Consider the following 12676-nt stretch of genomic DNA (forward strand, 5'->3'; position numbering starts at 1 on the left):
GAAGGCAGAATAACATAAATGGAAAAGGAGGTCCAAAAGACCACTGAAGAAAATACTACCTTAAAAATTACATTGGAGCAAGTGGAAGCTATTGACTTTATGAGAAATCAAGATATTATAACAGAACTAAAGGAATGAAAAAGTGGAAGACAATGTGAAATATCTCATTGGAAAAACCACTGTCCTGGAAAATAGATCCAGGAGAAATAATTTAAAAATTATTGGACTACCTGAAAGCCATGATCAAAAAAAGAGCCTAGATATCATCTTTTAAGAAATTATCAAGGAGAACTGGCCTGATATTTTAGAGCCAGAGGGGAAAATAGAAATTGAAAGAATCCACTGATCGCCTCCTGAAAAAGATCCCAAAAAGAAAACTCCTAGGAATATTGTTGCCAAATTCCAGAGCTCCCAGATCAAGGAGAAAATACTGCAAGCAGCCAGAAAGAAACAATTTGAGTATTGTGGAAAGACAATCAGAATAATACAAGATCTAGCAGTTTCTACATTAAGGGTCGAATGGCTTGGAATACAATATTCTGGAGGTCAATGGAGCTAGGATTAAAACCCAGAATCACCTACCCAGCAAAACTGAATATTATGCTCCAAGGCAAAATATGGATTTTCAATACAATAGAGGACTTTCAAGCTTTCTCTGTGAAAAGACCAGAGCTGAATAGAAAATTTGACTTTCAAACACAAGAATCAAGAGAAGCATGAAAAGGTAAACAAGAAAGAGAAATCACAAGGGACTTACTAAAGTTAAACTGTTTTGTTTACATTCCTACATGGAAAGATGATGTGTATGATTCATGAGGGTAGCTGAAGGGAATATACATTTGTATATATGTGTGCGTATCTATCTATCTATGTATATATGTGTGTGTGGATAGATAGAAAGATAGATAGATAGATAGATAGATAGACAGAGGGCACAGGGTGAGTTGAATATGAAGGGATGATATCTAAAAAAATCAATTTAAGGGATGAGAGAGGAATATATTGAGAGAGGGAGAAAGGGAGAGATAGAATGGGGTAAATTATCTTGCATAAAAGTGGCAAGAAAAAACAGTTCCATAGGAAGGGAAGAGGGGGCAGGTGAGGTTAAATGACTGAATCTTGCTCTCATCAGATTCGACCTGAGGAGGGAATAACATACACACTCAATTGGGCATTTCACCCCACAGGAAAAAAGGAGGAAGAAGATAAAAAGGGGGGACAATAGAAGGGAGGGCAGATAGGGGGAAGAGGTAATCAAAAACAAACACTTTCAAAAAGGGACAGGGTCAAGGGAGAAAATTCAATAAAGGGGCATAGGTTAAGAAGGAGCAAAATACAGTTAGTCTTTCATGACATGAATATTGTGGAAGAGTTTTACATAACGATACGCATGTGGTCTATGTTGAATTGCTTGCCTTCTTAGGGAGAGTAGGTGGGGAGGGAAGAGGGGAGAGAATTTGGAACTCAAACTTTTAAAAACAGATGTTCAAAAAAAAGTTTTTGCATGCAACTAGAAAATAAGATACACAGGCAATGGGGCATAGAAATTTATCTTGCCCTACAGGAAAGTAAGAGAAAAGGGGATAGGAGGGGAGTGGGGTTACAGGGAGGGCTGACTGGGGAATGGGGTAACCAGAATATATGCCATCTTGGAGTGGGCAGGAGGGTAGAAATGGGGAGAAAATTCGTAATTCAAACTCTTGTGAAAATCAATGCTGAAAACTAAATGTATTAAATAAATTAAATTAAAAAAAAATAACAGCACCTACCTTACAAGGTTATTGTGTGAACAAATGAGATAGTATTTACAAAGTGCTATATAAATGTAGCTGTTGTCGTTTTTCTTTTGATAGTGGACATCCTCTTTATGGCTGATGTTATTGGAAAGGCTTTCTTGTTTAATGCCTTAGAATCCTGGATTTTGATTTAAGCAAAGACCTATATATTCCTATCTCTTTTAGTGATTTTTTTTCAGACAGAACTGGGTGCTCTACTTTGTCAGAAGCTTTTTCTTGTTTCTTTACATATAATCATATAATTTTTTTGTTTCTTGTTATTCAAGTGGCTTATGTTCATAGTTTCCCTGACATTCCCTGTTCTATTTTCTAAGGACCTTCTGAGCTCTGACATTACATATATCATGGTCTAAGGACCCTCTTGAGGCTCAGCAGATGGAGGTTCGGAATCCTGGAGCTCGTTGGGGCCTCAGAGGCGCTTGGTCCAGCTAGGACTGGGGGGCACTGCTTCTTTGCTACATCTCCAACAAGTCATCACCAAGGTCCTCTGCTTGCAGGCCTCCAGGGGGATTTTGCTACCTCCCCAGGCAGCCCTTTCCCCTTTTGGACGGTTCAGCTTCATAGGGAGATTGTCCTTCCATGAAGCCTCAACTTACATCTTTGGGCCCAATGCCAAGGTCCAGGAAGACAACCTGCAGGTTTAATAAGCAGGCCATCTATCTCTTTACCTGGGTCATTGATAAAAATGTTGCCCAAAACATACCAAGGCATCCCACTAGAAAACTCCCTCCAAGGTAATACCGACCCACTAATAATAACTCCCTTTTCTCCAATGAAGGAGGAAGATTACCTTCTGGGGGTGTAATGACAATTTAGATTTGAAGATCTTTCCCACCCATTAATAGGCCATGTGACCTGCTTATGTCACAGGAAGCCTAAGTCACATGTTGTGGGAGTAGCTTGCTGAGAGGAAAAGGAAAGTGTGTCACAGGAAATGCAGTTAGAACTGAGGGAGAGAACAGTTGTATGCTGTGAGTGATTGTTGGTGGCAAGGCCCCAGCAGAGGGGCAGAAGGTTCTGGGATGGTGAGGCTCCATGCTGTGATATTGTGTTTTAAGTTCTTTGCTGTTATGATAAAGTGAGCCTACTGGTTTTGGGAGTTGGTTGGTGCTATGATGGATTGGACTTACTAGTTATGGGATTTGGTTCTCTGGTGTCTGAATAAATGGTTTGCTCCTTTTTTAATTTTTTTTTTTTGCAGCTGGGGAAGGCAGGGAAATTAGGGTTAAGTAACTTGCCCAAGGTCACACGGCTAGTAAGTGTGTCAAGTGTCTTGAGGCCGGATTTGAACTCAGGTCCTCCAGGGCCAGTGCTCTACTCACTGCCACCTAGCTGCCCCTGTTTTACTCCTTCTACCTTCTATATGGAGAGTCTCTCATATTTTGCGATACAGAACTACATTGGCATATTCACAGTTATTATTGATGTTTAATTTATTGTCTTTGCTAATACAGAAGGATAAGGGGCTAGGGTTGGACTTGGGATTTCATTGGTGTAGGTACCTCACAGATGAGGAAACCCCCTCTCCCAAAGCCAATCAGCACCTTCTCTACAACTTACAATCTCAGGGTTGAGTTTGTCCTTCGTTTTCGAAGAGGACCATGGTATTAGGGAGATGATGACGTGACTTGCAGTTGACTATGATTTGAGTGAGGGAGGGCTGTGCAAGGTCACCAGCCTCACTTTCTCCTCCAGAGCCTTCTGGATCCAGTGGCCTGATATTCATCAGGATGATTGGAGATGACCCAGGATGCAATGGGAGACCCTGACCCTTTTGGGTCACATACTCACGTGAGGTAACGCCTATTCAGTGAATAGGCCTCTTTAAGAAGCGAGTCAAGGGATGGCCCGTTTAATTAGAAAAAAAAATCAAGCTGGGAGGGAAAGACCCTGGGGACCCAGCTAGTTGGGTAAGTCAGCTCATCCTCTCCCTCGCCTTCTCCTCTCCAAAGGAAGGTAAATTTTAATGGCCAGAAGCTGCCCACTTAACTTGAGGTTTCCTGGATAGATCTATCTATCTGTCTATCTATCTTTTCTTTCTTTCCTTCTGTCTGTCTGTCTGTCTGTCTATTTCTCTCTCTCTCTCTCTCTCTCTCTCTCTCTCTCTCTCTCTCTCTTTCTCTCTCTTTCTTTCTCTCTTTCTCTGTCTCTCTGTCCCTCTCTCTCTCCCTCTCTCCCCCCTTCTCTCTCTTTCTCTCTCTCTCTCCTTCTCTCTTTCTGCCTCTTCTTTTTCTCTCCTTTTTTCTTTCACAAATCTATGCCACGGTTCCCTACCTTTTTGGTTCTGAGTATCCCTTTTCGATATCAAATAATTCCTTGGACTGTTACATGAAAATGACTTCTCTGACAACATGATAGTACAAGGCTAGTCTGAATGGGCAAATGCTTTTAAATGAGTTTGAAATTTACTCATCACAAATGGCATCTATACATGACTGAAAAAAGTAACACGTGTGTGTTACATATCTGTGTGTGTACAAGACACATCATTCATTTGATTCTCCAAAAGCATGCTTGCTTATGTTTCACACTGAGTTAAGCTGTGTGTTTTGTTAGAGCTAAATGATGATCATAAAGAGTGTTTGGCATGTTTGGATTTGTGGTCTCCTTGTTGAACAACTCCCCAGGTTGGAATCTTCTTTGTCTCAGTCCCTCCCTTGGACATTATGGGCTATGTGTTCTGAGGTCCCTCCACCTCTGACGTTCTCTGTTCTCCATTCTAAAGGCCTTCTTGGTTCTGCCCTTTTCTGTTGTATGTTGTAAAGGACTCCCTGCTCTGGCACTCTATGTTCTCTCTTTCAAGGTCCATGCCAGCTCGATTATTCCATGCCCTGGAGCCCCTTCCAACTCTGACATCCTAAATCCACGCTTTGCTCTAATGAGCTATGGTCCATCTTTCTCTGGCTGCTCCATGAACAGTTTTTTGAGCCCAGGCATTCAGTCTCATTTTCCTCATTGCTCAGCTTGAATGAGAGTTGGATATTCTCATATTTCTTGCTTCGTTCCTTTCAGGCAACGATTGCCACCAAAAAATGTGTACTATTACCGCTGCCCAGACCATCGCAAGAACTATGTGATGTCCTTTGCTTTCTGCTTTGACCGGGAAGATGACATTTATCAGTTTGCCTACTGTTACCCATACACGTACACCCGATTCCAGCACTATCTAGACAGCCTGCAGAAAAGAAACATGGACTACTTCTTCCGGGAGAAGCTGGGACTGAGTGTGGTAAGTGCCCGGTGTTTGTTCTGGAATAATCTATTCTACTGAAGTTACAGTGATGGATGGGAGGGAGGGAGGGAGAGGGAGAGAGAACGAACACCAAGTGATATTTCAATTGATCTAAATATTGTGGTTTGGAGTTTGGGGTGAGGTTTTGAGGGGAGGTCTTGTTACTTGGATAGCTTTTTCTAATGTGGCCAAATTCCCTTGTTGTGGGTATACATGGGGGATGTCTTGTTCATCAGACCATGCTTTGCGCTGCCTGAGGTCTTAGGTACGGAGAACCCTTAAAGTCTGGGCATTGAAGATTGGGTATCAAGGTCAGTGACAGCAGGGTCCCTGGCAACGTTTTCTGTGCTCTTAATTATTGCCTGTGGATCCCCAATATTGTTGATGCATATGCAGGATCCCTCATATATGTCAGTCTTGAAATTCCTGTACTTTGTTGTCTCAACCCATGCCGAGGGACCTAACTAGTCATGTTGTTAAGTGCTAATGATGGGACAGGAAATAGCTTGTTGTGAGAGAGTAGTATAGGCAGCTGCTAGTTTGCCAAACAGGCTTATATCTTTAATAAACAACATCATTAGGGCTATACGTGGCAGTTTTCTTATCCTGGTGATTAAGGAGATAGGATTCGGAGCTATGCCTTCACATGTTTCTAGCCAGACCAGTCTGGAGCTGCTTCCTGTCAATGACCATTGCCTCAGGACACAAACCTGTCTATATCCCTGAGCATCGACCTTTCTGGGTGTCCTTTCTCTCCCTGGGACGCAGATGAAGAGGTCTGTCTGCCTCGGACTATTGACACTCTAGAAGAAGGGGGAGGAGCATATATGTGCTCACACATGAGGGAGAAACAGAGAAAACAACATAAAGGCAAGGACTATGAGAGCGCACACAAGGGCAGAGTCCCATTAATATCTGAGAGAAACAGAGACAGAGAGCACAAGACAAAGGCAGGGTCTATGAGAGCATGCAAGGTAAAGTTCCATTAATATATTCGATGGTCTGATGTCCTATACACCCAGGGATACTGCTCAGGATAGATAACTCCTGGGCACATAGGCCTCTAGGAATGATCAGATCCCCAGAAGAAGGGTCTCTGTTCTGCTGGTTTATATGGGGATCGTCTTGCTGCTTCCAGGGAAGCTGGTCCAAAGCCTTGGCTCCAGTGGGTCCACTAAAGGGCTGTTTATTGACTTGGCCCTTTCTGTCCTAATGTCTCTAGAGACCAGTCAGGGCTGCCTCTGAGACCCTCACATCTGCTCATTCAGTCAGGAGTCACTTTTCCAAGGCACAGGTTGGACCATGCCACTCCCCTGATCACAATTTTTTTAGATGAGAGAAATTAGAATATTTATTGCTTAATTACAACTATAATAAACCTACTGATATTTATATTATACTTCAAGGTTTGTGAACCACTTTATGTGCATCACCTTACGTGCTTCTCACAACAATTTAAACGTGTTCATTTTCCAGATATTTCCAATGTCTTTGAAACTTCTGTTCTTTGACCTACATATAATAGTTCCCATATTAATGAACCGAATTGATCGAATTCTTGACTATAAATTACATGTAATCCAGAAAATATTTCTATTTTTACCACTGTGAAGTCCCTCATTGTAGCATGGAGGTCACCCTGGGTTCTTGAAGGCTCTGTTACTGGAGTTTTAAAAATTTAATCACAGAAATTCTCCAATACCAGCTGCTAAGATGTAGAGGGGCTGTAGCCTTCCATCAACAAAGGCAGTGCCTATATAAACAGAGTCAAATCCTTGAAGCATCAAGGTCTGTTCATTTTAGACTCAACAAGTGACCAATAGCCCATCCTTGGTAAACTCATTGTAGTTTCTTGAAACTTGCTATTTATGCAAAGCAGAGCTCATTGTTAGTGTATCTGTTAGAAAATATAAAAGCAACTTTCCTTCAAAGCTGTTGGTGGCTTATCAGTGGCTCCCCATTTTCCAGAGGTTAAATGCAGTTACCCTCGCCTGGCGTTTAGGGCTCTTGAGAGCCGCCCACCTTTCCAGTTCTGTTTCACAGTACCCACTTTCGTGACATGGATAGTCCCCTGAACTTAGCCTAAAAGGGCCAGGGGTCTCCCATTGCTTCCTGGGTCACCTCCAGTCATCCTGATGAATATCAGGACACTGGATCCAGATGTCTCTGGAGAAGAAAGTGAGGCTGGTGACCTCACTCACTCCCTCACTCAAATCAAAGTCAACTGCAAATCATGTCATCATTTACCTGATGTCATGGTCCTCTTTGAAAACGAAGGACAAACATACAACCTGAACTCCGTCATCCATCTTCTGTCTACATGCATCTTTTCTTCCTCTCCCCAAGCCTTGTGGGTGCTCCCTACCAATATCTGCCATTTTTCTAGCTCTAGATCCCATAGGAATCCTTCCCTGAGATCCCTTATTCCATGATCTCTTCAGGAGAATGATTCTCCCAGAATATTGTAAAAGAGGGATCAGAGGGGGTGGGAATCAAGTTCCTATGGATAGTGAGGTGCCCTGGAGCTTTTTAGGGCCAGGGTGAGCTCCAAGACTGACCTTCCTGGAGGCGTGGCCTCCCATCCCCACGATCCTGCAATGCACCCTTTTTAGGGATGAACAATTCTTACTTCCAAAGGAGCCAGACAAGGCTGTAATTAGTTAATCCCCCTTCTAATTTGGAGGCAAAATAATTACAAGATGAGAGGGTAAACAAGCAAACAGCCAGCTTGGGGTAGGGTGGGAAGGAGGCGGAGATGCTGGGGCTGGAACTAGACGGCTCTTCGTTGCCAGCTGTGGAAATGAAGAAACATGTGCTCATCCCTCTCCCAGCCAGAAGCAGCACCCACAGGCCCTTTGGGCACATTCCTTCCCCTGGCATCCTGGACCCTCAATAGGCCACAGCCTTCCTTTCCAGCCTTGCTTTCCATTTTTCCTTTCCATGCCCTCAAAGTCCAGCCAGACTGGGCAGGAGCTGCTCCCTCTTCTTCTCCTGGCATTTCCATCTGGCCTACATTTGTATAGGCCTCCCTTTCAACTGCCCTTCTCATTGTCTCTTAAAATCCTTTTCTTCCTTGAAGGCTCAGCTCTAAAATGAATCCTTTTCCATAAATCTATCCCTGATTCCTCCCTCTCTTTCCCATTTAGAAGTGATTCTTGCTACTTGGAATCTCTCACCCCTTGGATTGACCCTTGTTTTCTGAGGATACATTATATTCTAACATGTTAATTGTGTTATAATTATCTAATAATTAAAACATGTTTGGCCCAGAGGCCGGGGGTACCATGCCCTCTCCCTCTCTAATAAAGGGCCTTCTCTAGATCAATGCACAGGGTAACCAGAATCAGTCCCAGGGAAGCTTAACAACCTCAACAAAGGATCAGGGGCTTTTCCTTATACTCTCAATTCCCCTACCCCAAAAGCCTAATGAAGACCTACTTATAGCTTAGGTCTAGCTCATTCCTTGGTTCTCCCCAAAGCACGAAATAGGTATTCCTGTACTTAATGTATAGTAGAAATCAGGTATGGGACAGCTATTTGTTTCCTTTTGTTAAAAGTTGCATTGCTGTGTTTTTGTTTTTTGCATTATAAACATTTACTCTTATAACAAAGTAAAACAGTTAGTAAAAGTAATTATGCAGTGACTTCATCTGAAAGTGCATGCAACATTTCACACCTGTAGGACCTGCCCCCCCGCCACTTCTTTATTTTGTAAAAATTAACTGAAATTAATTTTCTCTCCCCCTCTCCTATTTGGGGAAAAAAAGAAAAAAAACAAATTTCTTGAAATAAGTATGCATCATCAAACAAAACAAATTCCCTTAATGACTGCATACAAATACACACATGTCTCATTCTGTCCCTAAATCTATCACCTCTCTGTCATGTTTCATCATCAGTCCTCTGGAATCATGACTGGTCATTGTATTGATCATAGTTCTTAAAGCTTTCGGAGTTGTTTATTTTTTTTTTACAATATGGTTGTTATTGTTTAAATTGTTCTCCTAATTCTCACTTCATTTTTATCAGTTTATAAAAGTCCTTAAAACTCTTCATTTTTATATTAATGTTAGAGTATAAATCGGTTCTGTGGTTTTGCCCACTTCACTCTTTTGTCAGTCCATACAAATCTTTCCATTTCTCTTTGAAATCACCTATTTCCTGCTTTTTTTATTTTAATTTTAATTTTTATTTTACAACACATGGTTCTACATAATTTTGAGTTCCAGATTTTCTCCCCTCCCTCTCCCCTCCCTCCCCAAGATGGCATGGAATCTCATATAACTACCACGTATAACTTCGCATTGAATCAATTTATACACTAGTCAAGTTGTGGAGAAGAATTATGACCAATGGAATGAATCATGAGAAAGAAGAAACAGAACCAAAAAAACCCCCAAAAACAAAAGAGAAGAAAAAAAGGCAAGCATGAAGTGTGCCTCAATCTGCATTCAAACTTCATAGCTCTTTCTCTGGATGTAGATAGCATTCCCCATCGTGAGTCCTTTGGAATTGTCCTTGCACCTTGTGTTGCTGAGAGGAGCAAAGTCTGTCAGGGTTGGTCCTCATGGAATCCATATATCTGTGGTTGTGTACAATGTTCTCCTGGCTCTGCTCCGCTCACTGAGCATTATGTCGTGTAGGTTTTTCCAGGTTGTTATGAAATCCGTATCAACCCCATTTCTTATGGCACAATAGTATTCCATTACCTTCATATACCACAGCTTGTTCAGCCATTCCCCAATTGATGGGCATCTGTAACCAGAATGGCCTTTGTTTTCTTTGAGTGACTCAATTTATCTCAGTGAGCTTTACTAGGTGCTAAGCCCCAGACCCAAACCCCATTAGGTGTCAGTGTAATCCATGTGGATGTGAATCTCCCAGGGTCCTGAGGGGAGGGGCCAAGCTCAAGAACCAATCACCAGAGCCTGAGCTCTGGTGATTCAGATGATGTTTGATGTCTGAAGCCCTATAAGAAGGGAGGAGAGAGCCATTGCTGTAGGGCTCTGGAGATGGTGTTGATGAGGAGACTCCGGGCAGCTGTAGTTAAGGAGCCTTCCAGCTTGTAAACCCGGATGTTGAAACTTTGTTGAACTCTGGTAACTATCTGTTGGGACTTGAATCAGACAACGTCTGTTAATGTCTGTAATTTGTTTGCATTTTGTTTTGAAGTTCAGGGTGGGTTTTTTTTTTCCCCCTGAACTAACTGAATGATATTTGAATTAAAAGTAAGCTTGTCAAGCCCTTCACCTTGCTTCCCTTAATTAAGCAGATCTAAAGAACCTGTGCTGTTGGCAGCTTTCTGGGTGCTGGCTGTGGGTGAATCTTATACCCCCACGGAAGCTGCTAGCCAGGTTGTTGACACATATGGCGTAGTCGGCAGGATCTGGCTTTAACAAGGAAGCATGGCATGTTGGGGTACTGGGCTGGTTGAATGTTTCCCAGTTTTTGGATTGCTCTTTGTGCTTGGAGTGGCTATGGTTCTGTGCAGCCTCAGAAGCAACAAAGTCCTGAAGGAAAACAGACTGGTGGAAGTGCTGGGCATGGTTTCCCAGGGGCCCAGAGCAGGAGATAATCCCTTCTTCCCAGGGCTTAAGCTGATAAGCCTGGCCCCGGAGCACTGTGCTGAAAGGGTGAAAGTCTTGAGATTATATTGTATATGGAGTTTTGAAACAGGAGTGGAGAATGGCCTTGGAGAGTTGGAGAATGGCCTTCCTACAGATTTGGCAGGAGGGGCTGGTGAGGAGAAAGAAGAAGCAGACAGCGGCTGCCAAAATATTGATCCAAGAGACTACTTGCATGAGAACTTTGGAAAGGTGAGAGCAGTGAGCTGCTTTCCAGCTGACTTTGGTGAGGTGAGCACAAAAATGGGGAACCACCTACATCGGGATTCCAGAAGAAGCCAGGTGAGGCCAGCTGGAGTTGGAACCCAGGAGCCTGAAGTCCAGTTGTGGTGCAAGATGAAAACTTTGCAGCAAGGCACTGAGTCTGCCTTTTTGGTCCCTTCAGCTTGGGCTGCTTGGGATCCAGGAGGGAGGCATGGATTTGTTTTTGTTTGGGTGGGGGAAGTGCCTTGGACTCCCAAGGACCCCACCCTGTTGGCTTTATTGCCCAGCAGACCCTCCAGACTTGGAACTGGGGACTGGAACTTAATGGGGAGAACAGACCGTAAAAGAACTTTGTTTGGACTCTTTCTTTGAAATTGGGACTTTGGGTGCCACGTGGAAGCCTGCGATGCCAGTGTGCTGCTGAAGAAGCACTTTCTTTGGACACTTTATGAGCTTAAGAGATTAACTTTCTTTGACATAGGGGTGGATCACATTTGAATCATAAACCAATATTTAGGAATGTCACTGAATGATATGTTTTGCTTTATTATGAATGATATGTTTTAGTTTCCTTTGTAATTGGATCACAATGTATGTTCTAGGATACATGGCTGATTAGATTATGTATCCTAGAACAAGGGGTGGAATGTAACCAGAATGGCCTTTGTTTTCTTTGAGTGACTCAATTTATCTCAGTGAGCTTTACTAGGTGCTAAGCCCCAGACCCAAACCCCATTAGGTGTCAGTGTAATCCATGTGGATGTGAATCTCCCAGGGTCCTGAGGGGAGGGGCCAAGCTCAAGAACCAATCACCAGAGCCTGAGCTCTGGTGATTCAGATGATGTTTGATGTCTGAAGCCCTATAAGAAGGGAGGAGAGAGCCATTGCTGTAGGGCTCTGGAGATGGTGTTGATGAGGAGACTCCGGGCAGCTGTAGTTAAGGAGCCTTCCAGCTTGTAAACCCGGATGTTGAAACTTTGTTGAACTCTGGTAACTATCTGTTGGGACTTGAATCAGACAACGTCTGTTAATGTCTGTAATTTGTTTGCATTTTGTTTTGAAGTTCAGGGTGGGTTTTTTTTTCCCCCTGAACTAACTGAATGATATTTGAATTAAAAGTAAGCTTGTCAAGCCCTTCACCTTGCTTCCCTTAATTAAGCAGATCTAAAGAACCTGTGCTGTTGGCAGCTTTCTGGGTGCTGGCTGTGGGTGAATCTTATACCCCCACGGAAGCTGCTAGCCAGGTTGTTGACACAGCATCCCTTTGATTTCCAATTCTTGGCTACCAGAAAAAGAGCTGCTATAAATATTTTTGTATATATGGGTCCTTTTCCCGCTTGTGTGATTTCTTTGGGATACAACCCTAGAAGTGGTATTGCTGGGTCAAAGGGTATGAAAATTCCTATGGCCCTTTGGGCATAGTTCCAAATTACTCTCCAAAATGGCTGGATGCTTTTTTTTTTTTAGCAAGATAGTGTGCCATTACATCTGTATATCACAGCTTATTAAGCCATTCCTTAATTGTCGGCTATCCTCTTAGTTTCCAGTTTTTTGTCACCACAAAAATAGCTGCTATAAATTTTTATTTTTATAAAATACCTTTTATTCTTTCATTGATCTCTTTTGGGTATAGAACTAGTAGTGGTATAGCTGGTTCAAAGGACACACACTGGTTAGTGACTTGTTTTTATAATTCCACATTTCTTTCTAGAATTGTTGTAACCATTGACAGGTCCACCAACAATGCATTGACATGCATATTATCCTACAACCCCTCCAATGTTTATCATTTTCCTTTTTTTGTAGAATAATAACAGCAC

General features: G+C 42.6%; 1 protein-coding gene across 2 annotated transcripts in view; it reads left to right on the plus strand.

Annotated features, from left to right (window-relative positions):
- The window catches only part of AGBL4 (ATP/GTP binding protein like 4), a 799994-nt gene that overhangs the window by 490852 nt on the left and 296466 nt on the right, over positions 1-12676 (plus strand). For both annotated transcript variants that reach the window (XM_036757917.1, XM_036757919.1), the window contains one exon: positions 4809-5025. In XM_036757917.1, the coding sequence (XP_036613812.1) occupies positions 4809-5025 (217 nt within the window). The remainder of the gene's footprint in view (positions 1-4808; positions 5026-12676) is intronic.

Source organism: Trichosurus vulpecula, chromosome 4 (genome assembly GCF_011100635.1).
Source record: "Trichosurus vulpecula isolate mTriVul1 chromosome 4, mTriVul1.pri, whole genome shotgun sequence".
In the NCBI taxonomy this organism is placed as follows: Eukaryota; Metazoa; Chordata; class Mammalia; order Diprotodontia; family Phalangeridae; genus Trichosurus; species Trichosurus vulpecula.